Source organism: Mus pahari, chromosome 5 (genome assembly GCF_900095145.1).
Source record: "Mus pahari chromosome 5, PAHARI_EIJ_v1.1, whole genome shotgun sequence".
In the NCBI taxonomy this organism is placed as follows: Eukaryota; Metazoa; Chordata; class Mammalia; order Rodentia; family Muridae; genus Mus; species Mus pahari.
In genome coordinates, this window is record NC_034594.1 from 14,248,656 (window position 1) to 14,259,487 (window position 10,832).

Consider the following 10,832-nt stretch of genomic DNA (forward strand, 5'->3'; position numbering starts at 1 on the left):
CCCTCTCCCTCTCCCTCTCCCGCTCCCTTTCCCGATCCTTCTCCCTCTCCCTCAAGTCCCATGCATCCAGGCCTGCCTACAGCTCTCTACACAGTGGAGAATGACCTTGAAGTTGTAATCATCATGACTTTATCTCCCAAGAGCGTATGTTGTCATGCTAGAGAGAGATCAACCCCAAAGTTTCATGCTCACTATAAACAGCACTCTACCCACTGAGCTATGTCCTTAGTTCAGTTCTTTGCCACTTTGGCCTTAAAAAAGGTAAGATCAAAGAAAAACATCATACTTGACAGTCAAGAGACAATCCACCATGCTTGAAAGGCACACTCCCCTAGGGTTACTCTGTAGAACAGGAGGTGCCAAGCTATGCACACCAGCTGCCACCCTACCTACAGATGCCTCTGACACAGTAATAAAATGAGAAGCCATTTGGTTTAATAACAATAAAAAAGCAACATCCAGGCCTGGTTGCCTAGCAACCAGTCTTGAATGAACTCCATGGAGAATGAAAGCCCTAAACAAATGTACAGTTTGTTCAAGTTTCAAGGACTCAAAGAGACATCGGTAGTTAATCTAAATTCTAGGTGACAATTACCATACTGAGATGGAAGGAAGAGAATCTGTCATGATTGCACGGAATCAAGTAACCACTAGAGCTAAGAAGCAACCTCTTTGACTTATGTGTGGAACCAGCAAAATTTTAGGGCAAACAGATTTATAAAATATAAAAATTCCATTCAGAAGGAAAACAAAAGATGTCAGGGACATCTGTAGGCATATGTTGCACTTCACTCTGCAGAACACATAGCACCTAGTAGGTGTGGGATATAACCATGGCTACAGGCAGGGGGAGGATAATTACAGTATCAAATCCTGCAATAGCAGAAAACCGCCTCTGTCTGGGTCAGGTCGAGAAGAAGGAACTACAGAACATGACACCTGACCTAAAGGACACACAAGCATTCTCCAGTTATAGTTCTTACCAGCAGGAATTCCAGAGTAGGCACCAGGCTCGGGCTTTAAGCAGAATGAAGGAGCGTGGAGGGCAACAAACAGAGAACAGCTAAAGCCAAGAACATAATCACATCTGGCAGGAGTGTGAACTACATCAGAGGGAAAAGCATGAGTTAAGGATAACAAGCTAGTGAAGTAAGAGAGATACTTTGAAGACAAAATGAAAAGACTTAGAAGGGTCAGAGAGTAGAGATTGAATAACATACTCAAACTTGAGGTCTGGGTTTCTTGACCCGTGAGTACAGCTCTAGGAGGTGAAGCACACATGTATAGGATGAATCTATACGTGTATAGGATGAATGCTGCTAGGCACCAGGAACACTAGCCTTAACCACACCCACAGCCTTGCCCCACAAAATCAATTACATGGAAAAATGAAAGTTGCTGACCTCAGGGGAGCAAAGGAAAGGAAAGGAGGCAGTGGAAAAGATGAAAAACAATAATGCTTGAATGTAAAATTTCTGAGTGACAAGGGAGAAAGGGAAGCTAAGGGAATATTGGCTGCTTTTGCACAGGACCAGGGTTCAGTTCCCAAACCAACAAGGAGGCTCACAAGCCAATTCCAGTTGACCTTTTCCCTCAAGGCTAGAACATGGTGCCCACACATATAGGCATGCAGAATACTCATAAAATAAATCTTTAAAAACTTAAAACTTAGAAACTGTAAAGAGAAACAGTATTTTTGACTATGTAAGTCTTGTAAATAAATATAAGTAGGCTAAATGAAACTGTAGAGAGAATAACTTGAAGCAAATAAAAAGAGTCACAATCATTTATACTTTAAATACCTGAGATCAAATAAAGTCGGGAGATGGTATAAATGTATATAGTTTGTTTGTTTGTTTATATGTATGTATATGTATATGAATATACACATAGATATACATATACATTGTGTGTATAGTATAAATCTATAAATAGTATAAATGTATAAACAAATAGTTTATACATTCTTATTGAATTAACTTGTTCAGCATCCTAAAGCCAAGGATAGCCAAGTATTCAAGTTGACTTACAGAATTCAAGCAAATAAAAGTAATGTTTGGACACTGATTTAGCACTGAAAAGTGTGACAAGGCTTTGCCTTTCTGTTACCTGAGATGGTTGAGCAGAGGCTGAAGTCGTTCATCGGACTGCACAGCAGGCAGCGACCTGGCTGTTAGCTGAAATCAGAGAAAAAGGGTCAGGAGAGTGGCAGTGTGGGGGTGGGGCACAACACTGAAGGCAGACAGGACTGCTGAGGGGACACTATTGAGGGGAGGCAGCCAGGGAGGCCATGCACAAATATAAGGGGACACTTTCTGCTTTAAATCAAGGACTTAATCATTAATTCATCAGGATTGAATAACTCCATGTTTCAGGCACTCAGCAGGCTGAGGCAGGAGGACAGAGAAGCAAAACAAAAGCAAAAGTCAACTAAGCTGTCTTGAGGACATAAATTATGTTACTGCACTTCAAGGGATGAGAACAGAATGTAAGAGAAGAGCCCAGACATCTGAGTTTGTGGACGAGCCTCTACTCACAAGCACGTTATCTCTGTAACTAAAATCTGAGAAAGCGCTAAACATTAAGATGTATAAAGAGCTTTCCAGTATGATACTAGGATATGATAGCATAAGGAGAGGAACTTTCACTTATGGTTAAGTAATCGGGAAATCAGAATACACACCGACTCCCCCATAATTTCCATAATTTTAACAACCACGTTACCGAAAGAAACCAAGAACATCTCCTAATACTCAAAACAAACTAACCGTATTTAACTCTGAAATGTGACCTCAAATTAAGCTAGGAGACCAAAACTGAAGGCCAAACCCTTGCAATCAATGCCATGCATCAAACCAAGAGCAGACAGACCAGCTTCTTCTGTGTGCTTACAGCCATGTGGACTGCATTCTCCTCTGAGAACTTCCACTAAGAAGTAAAGACACGCATCCACCCAGCGTAGTCCGCGAATGTGAAACAGACTCAAGACAACAAAACAAGTAAATCTCTCATCCAAAGAGTTCTTATATTCTACTAAAACAAAGTCAGAGGAAAAGGAACAGACTACAAGACATCCTTTGGTATATATTGTATAGGGTATCCTCACACTGCTGGTCTCAGGAAAGATTTCCCGAAAAACAGAAGACAACTTACCAAACTGATGTTTATATTATATCAATAAAAATAGAGATACAATGTTTAAAATATTCTAATATGGGTCTTAGGGTTGGGGCTGTAAGGTAGTGGCAGAACAGATCCAAAAACAAACAAAAGAACAAACAACATAATTTGATCAAATAATGACTAGCAAGCATTCCGGGTTTCACCTAAGTCAACACCTGCACAAGTTATGAATTTAAAACATAAGACTGTGACACAATAATATGCTGTAATTTTAGCAAAAGCGGGTCTTTAGGGTCCAGGAAAAATGCCAGTATAGTATGTCACCACCAGAAAGGTTATCAAAGTCATCAGATTTTATAAGCAACATTCTACCCGTCCTGCAATGTAGTCCTTAACACCAAATCCCTCTGCAAAATATCACTTTCATTGTCAGAGATTCCATGTCTCAGAACCAAAGCTATTCTCTAAGCAGATTTAATTAACCTATCTAGATGGTTCTCTGAGAACAGAACAGACAGGCTGGACTTCTCCAAGCACTTGTCAGTTTCCACACCTTCCTAATTAAGCATCTCTTCTAGATGGAAGCAGACACTTCTCCACCACAGCGCCACTAGACAGCTGCTCACTCCAAATGGGCGAATTCTTCAAGTCCTTCATCTCTGTCCATCTTCTAGCCCTTTTCCCTGAACTATTAACATATCTTCATTCTCTACGGTGCCTGCCTCCTGTTTGCTTCCTTCCTAATTTATCCCTGACTAGAAGATTGAAGTTTTCAAATTAAGAGTTAATTTCTTCCCTAATTAAAATCAGCAAAGAATTCTCTTAGGCTCTCGGGTTAAGATTATTACAATGACCTTACATCCAACATTTGCAAACTTTTCATTTTGGGGCCACAATAGTGAGATACTCAACTGAGAGTGAGTGGGTGGCCCCAGACCGAGCCAGCTACACAAGACAGAACAGCAGAGTCCCTGGTAGAGCTGCCACAGCTCCAGTTCCCAGAACAGAGTGACTCGGTTTTGAGTCCCTCTACCACCAACTTACTCTGCAATGGTTTTACTGTAATGGTTGACAACAATCTGGTTGTCAACCTGACACATCTGGGAAGAGGGAACCGCAACAGAAGAATGGCTTCCATCCATCTGACCATGGGCACACCCTGGGGGAGCATTTTCTTGATCGCTACTGTGGTTTGGTAAAAGGGAACAGAAGATGAGCCAGAGGGACCCAGGCAGTACACAGAGTCCTCCATGGCTTCTACTTCAGTTTCTTTCTCTGGGTTCCTGTTGAATCCCTGCCCTGACTGACTGTAAGTTGCTCTTGGCCGTGGTGTTCATTGTAGTAACAAAATGCAAACTTGGACAAAGATCTACCAAGAATGATTTCTAAACTGGAGATCTGAGTAGAATGTGCTTGAGGACTCTCCTCTGCAACTTGTAAAACAATTAGCATTTTCAAAAGTAGTGCATGGTTTGGGGTTAAGGAGGCATGGTGATGAACCTATCCTCAAACTGCAGAAAGCAGCAGAGCCGTACACAGACTTCAAATGGCTAAGGCTGTCACTATGAGACCATCACCGCAGATGCTCTCCGAATGCCTCCCTAAGCTACTGTAGTGGGTCTTTGTGCCACTCTTCCCTGAGGCTGCCACTGCCCTAGCAATCATGACTAACAAACTCATAACAGAGAGCCAGCTCGGAATGTGTGACAAGAACTTGCAACTCACTCTATTAATTGATGAATAAAAAAGTGTATATCTGCATTTGATAGGTAACAGTTTTCAAATTCCTGCTTTCACAAAAAATAAATCTAAATCAAAACTAAATGACAGTTATCAGCCTTCTGAAAAGGCAATATACTATCATACCAAAGTGTTTATTAGTAGATATATAAAGCATTTTCTCTACAAGTTAAAATGAATAGTAATCTAAGAAAGAAATTTCATTTTCAAATGTGGGGAGCATTTGGGTTTTGGGGGGTTGTTTGTTTACATATAGAAAACACAAAAACTTGTTCTTTATGAATCCCAGGTTATGGTTACTTCAGGGGAACATGCATACAAGTTAGCATAACCTAGGCCTGAGACAGTATTGGAAAGACAGACCTACAAATACATCTAGCACATTTGAATTAAGCAATACAAGTTTTGTGTTACTTTTAAGCAAGATTAACAAGTAACTGATTTTCCTTCCCATTGGGTTTCCTGTGACAGGTCCTTGCTATGTAGCCCTGGGTGGCTTAGAACTTACCATGTAGATCAAATCGGTTGGTCTCAAACTTTCAAAGTTAAGGTAATCCTCATGGCTTTATTTATTTCTAGAGTGCTGACAGTACAGGGATGAGCTATTACAACTGGACTCAGTGATGCTTAGATAAACTGTGTTTTGAAGACTGATATGGGGCTAGAGAGATGGCTGCGAATTTAAAAGCACATACTACTCACTCCTCAAAGAACATGAATTTGGTTCCCAGCACCTACAATGGGCAGCTCACAATCACCTGTAACTCCAGGTCCAGGGAGATCTGCTACCCCCTTCTAGCCCTCTAGAGTGCTGCAAAAAAGTGGTGCATATACTCACACATACATCATTTCAAAAGTAATAAAAACAATTCTTAAACGATTAATATCATTAAATAATCTTACATTTTGATTGATATTTGGGCACAAATAATAAGGATGGGGTCAGGAGACAGCTCAGGAAGCCAGGTACTTTCCGTCCAAGCATGAGGACTTAAGTTTGAGTTTCAAAACCTCATAAAACGGTGCCAGGCATAATAGTGTGCAGTTATGATGAGACCCCTGGAGCAGCAGTGGCAGGTGGCTGGCTCCCTGGAGCTCCATGGCTAGCCCACTTAGACTATCCAGCAGCTTAGGGTTAGTAAGAGGCCAGGTCTCCAAAAACCTAGGTGGGCGAAACCCAAGGAGTAACCCTAAAGGCACACCACCGAAGGCACAATGCTCCGGGCTGGCCTCTGGCTTCCACGTATCCACACGTGCACACACAAAAACAAACACATCTTGTTAACTAACAACCCCTCTTTAAATGGCTACCACACAGCTGTGAGGTGGAAGACTATCTCCATGGTATCTATCTCCCACACCATCAGCCCTGACTCTGAAATACCTAAGACAAGGCGAGGAGGCCATCCAGAAATGTAGGCAGGTGACCAAGTGTACTAATGTTAATGCAAAGCAAGGGCTCTATTGTCTTTAGAGCTGGTCTGGTGGCCAAATAGTCACGGCACTTAGGAGGTTGATGCAGGAAGACGAGGAGTTTATAGCCAGTGTGGCATACATGAGGATCTATCCTCAAAACATCAATCAGCCAGATTAAAAGAGTTGAATTCAGATGTTTGAAAACAAAAACTAAGAAGCTGAAGAGATGACTGAACTGTTAAGAGCACTGGCTGCTCTTTGCAGAGCATCCAGGTTCAGGTCCCAGAATCTACATGGTGGCTCACAACCCTGTGTAGTACCAGTTCCAGAGAGTCTGATCTTCACAGCCACTACATACATGTGTTGCACAAACATGCATATAAGTGAAATTCATAAACATACAAATGAATACACAAAAGTATCTTGAAGATATCCAAGTATGATATGAACCTACAGTACAGTAAAGGTTATAGACCCTATAGTCCAGTAAAGGTCATGGGCCTATAGTCCAATAATGGTTAATAGGTTGTGGGCCTACAGTCCAGTAAAGGTTATACAGGTAAAGAAATGTAAAGCTTACCTGCAAGTAAGCTACAGCGCAGGCCATGGCCTGCCTAAGCTTCCCAAACCAAGCAGGGATTTCAGACTATACTTTACAACCGTCACTCACTGCCTAGGAATGGCTTATTCCTACTGAGACCTCACTACCATCGCTACAGTCATGGCTAAGATCACTATAGCCAATGATACATTAACAAGTATAAAGTGTTCATTTATTTTATATATAAGTCTTATATAAAATGAGAGGCTTCAGAAATTAAGAATCAAAGCAAGAGAAGCCTGCATATGTTCATGGACAGTTGCTGGGAAGTTTCACTGGGAGAGAAGGAGTGATGTAATGGTAATGACTGGGGATGGGCTTGTAGATTCTTCACTGTGTCCCTGGGTCTTCAGAAGGGCATTCCTTTTCTATGGGAGAGTTGGGTTGCACAGTGTGATAGTTTTATGGCCTGCTTCAGGGGAGAAAGGGTGAGTCACCTTCCTGCTGCTGTTGCTTCCCCAAAGGCGGATTTTGGAGTAGTACACCCTGAAGCCATCAGATGTCCAGGAAACAGTTCTGACTGATTACTAATGTATTGCGGTTAGGTATCTGCTGCCTAAGTAAGGCAAAATAATAAAAGAAACAGAACTATTTCCTCTAATAGACTTAAAAGTTTTGAAGCACAAATTAAAAGCAATTACATTTGTTAGTTGGAATACCACAGCTCTATTTAGGGCTGAATCTATATAAGTTAATTCCATTTTGTTTTGTTTTGTTTTGTTTAAAAAAAAAATCTGGGTAAGACATTTTGCCTAGAACCCCAAAGCTCACAACTGCTGTGAAAAGGATTTTGTTGTCACCCAGGTACTAACTTGTAGACTTGTTGCTCATGCAGAAGTCCCCTGCTGGGTTCCAAGCACCCACAAGGAAGCTCACAACTGCCTATAACTCCAGTTCCAGGGGATCTAATACTTTCTTCTAGCCTCTGAGGATGCCAGGCATGCACATGATACAAGTACATGCATGCAGGTACTCACATACGCACATGGACACACATGCATACATTCACACATACATAAGGACACACATGCAGGCATTTACACATACACATGGACACACATGCAGGCACTCACACACATACATACATGGACACAATGCAGGCACTCACACACACAGACACACGGATACACACATGCAGGCACTCACATATACATATATGGATGCACATGCAGGCACACACACATACATGGACACACATGCAGGCACTTACACACGGATACACACATGCAGGCACTCACACATACAGACATGGATGCACTTGCACGGGCACCCACATACATGGACACACATGCAGGCACTCACATATACACACATGGACACACACGAGGACACCCATAGAGGCACTCATATATATACATGGATACACATGCAGGCACTCTCACACACACAGACACACATGCAGGCACACACACATACACACATGGAAATAGAGTCATTTCTCTATAAAATATTCAAGGGCTCATAAGGAGCCTATAGAAAAAAAAATACTTTATTCATGATGTTTTTTCCAGAAGATAGGCATGAAAAGGGGGACCATGATAAATGAGGAGGAAACAGTCAAATGTAGTAAGTGGATCTTAAAGAGACAGCAGACGCTTCCTAAACAAAGGTACTTCAATCCTTTGACAATGAAGAGCACAGTGATTCATTTTGAAACAATAAATCCCCCCTCTATGAACTCCTGCCCAACACTGGCTAAATTAAAACACATAAAAATGACGAGAAAACATGGGTCACTTGGAAAATATTGCTCGGTTTTGTTCCCTGGTGGTTTTACCCTCTACCAGTCACCTCTGCTTTCTTATAAAACTCAAGAAATGAAAATATCCAATATCAAAGGTGCACACCTCCCAAGGTGAACGATGCAGAGCCAGGCACTGTCTGTGACTTAACACTGACTATTCAAATAAGCAAAGCAGTCTGCAGTATCACTGAAAGCCGACAGAGGCAGCTATGTATCTTTACAAACACTAAGAAGAATCAAATTTAGATTTTTAAATAAAGAGAATAGAAAATGTTTATCAAAAGATCACCTGCTCTTCATAGCACATATCCGGGATGGCTCTGTACATCCCGTAATTCCCTAGGATGGCCCTGTACATCCCCTAATCCCTAGGATGGTCCTATGCATCCTGTAATCCCTAGGATGGCCCTCTGCATCCTGTAATCCCTAGGATGGCCCTGTGCATCCCGTAATCCCTAGGACGGCCCTCTGCATCCTGTAATCCCTAGGATGGCCCTGTGCATCCCGTAATCCCTAGGACGGCCCTCTGCATCCTGTAATCCCTAGGATACCAACTCAAATCTGTCCTACTAAATTAAAGATGCATATACTATGCCTTTGCATATACCTTAAAGGACAAATGATTCAATATTCATTTTCTGAAAACAAAAGGCAACAGTTTTCCAAACAGATCCCACAGTCACAAGAAGATGCCGGTTTAGATAAGGCAGACTGTTCAACAGAGCTATCGTTTTTTATTACTGGGACCAAAGCAGATGTCAAAGAAAATTAACTTTTACAAGCAGCTGCTCTTTTAACTTCATTGATTTTAACAACAGAGAGTCCTGTGTCCTTCTGAACTACCTTCTCTCGTAACAGCAATGGCTCCCACTCACAGAGCCTGCACTATGAATGTTTATGTTCTATTTCTTCTTTCTCCTGTGGCCACATGTACTCTCCCAGCTTATAATCTCCTTAACAGGTCAGACAGCTCCTGGCCAATAATAACACCTAGTGCTCAAACGCCCCCAGAATCTACCAGTTTTCATGATGCTCAGGAACAAGTTATCTCACGGCATCAGCGTTATCAGTCTGTGGCTTTATCAGTCTGGGGCTGCACTTGGAATTGCCCTATCTGCTGGCCACCAACATGACTTTCAGTACAAAGGTTCCAAAACTGGCAAATGACCTTGCTGTGCAAAACAGATTCCATTTGAGTTCTAAGCATGCCAAGTCGTTTGACTTCCAAAGAATATTAAGCACTGTAGAGGTGATGTTTCCAGTTTAGGAGGCTGGCTGACTGGGGGGAGTCATGGAAACATGACCGTATCAGGGTACTCTGGGCACTTCAACATGCCACTATCATTTACAGACATTAAATATAAAACAACTGCTTGAATAGGGAGAGAAAGGCTACAGAGATAAACAGAGAGGGAACACATGGGTCATTTAATTTCCCTTCAGAAAAGTCTTGTGGCTTTGAGAGCACCGTCACAGTTTAGGCTCAAAATTCTTAAGCTAAAGCAGGCAGTCTCATGTGAACTGACAGACTTTCTCCTCAGTTTCTGCCTCTTTCCCTCTCCTCCTTTCTTCAGTCCTAGAGATGAAGCCCGGGGCCTGGTATTTGCTAGACATGACCTTGGCCGCTAAGTCTCGCAATCAGTCTCCCAGTCTGTCTTCACAGCCAGTTTCTAAGAACAAAAGAAGAATCCAGACTTGGAATATTGAAACTTTTCACATCAAAACTGAACTTTTTAGTGTCCTCTTAAAGAGACTTCCTATGGAGGAAGGATAGACCCACTAACACTCCCCAACATGGTAGCATCTCAACGTGGTCCACCCAAAGTCCCTGAAGCTTTGATGGCTGAATCGCCAACTGTCTGAGAGGTAGCACCCTTGCCAGCCCTGTCACTCCAAATGACACACTCCTATCACTGTCTACTATCACTCGCCCTATGCAGATGACATACGCACTGCTTCTGGACATCTCTTGGTAGGGACAGTGCCACCATCATGGCTCTGCAGACTGACTCTCAGATATCCTGCACATCTCGTTGTTTTAAAAAGATGGCTTAATGTTTCCACTCTCCCTGTGATGCCCCTGGAGTGGAGAGGCAGCTAGAATGGCTCTGGACCTCAGTCTTTTTTTTTTTTTTTAATTATTTTATTAGATATTTTCTTCATTTACATTTCAAATGCTATCCCGAATGACCCCTATACCCTCCCCCC

At 42.1% G+C, this 10,832-nt stretch overlaps 1 protein-coding gene across 2 annotated transcripts in view; it reads right to left on the bottom strand.

The window, feature by feature from the left end:
- Prim2 (DNA primase subunit 2) overlaps positions 1-10,832 on the bottom strand; it is a 204,452-nt gene that overhangs the window by 75,426 nt on the left and 118,194 nt on the right. For both annotated transcript variants that reach the window (XM_021197856.2, XM_029538764.1), the window contains exon 8: positions 2,110-2,177. In XM_021197856.2, coding sequence (XP_021053515.1) covers positions 2,110-2,177 — 68 coding nt within the window. The remainder of the gene's footprint in view (positions 1-2,109; positions 2,178-10,832) is intronic.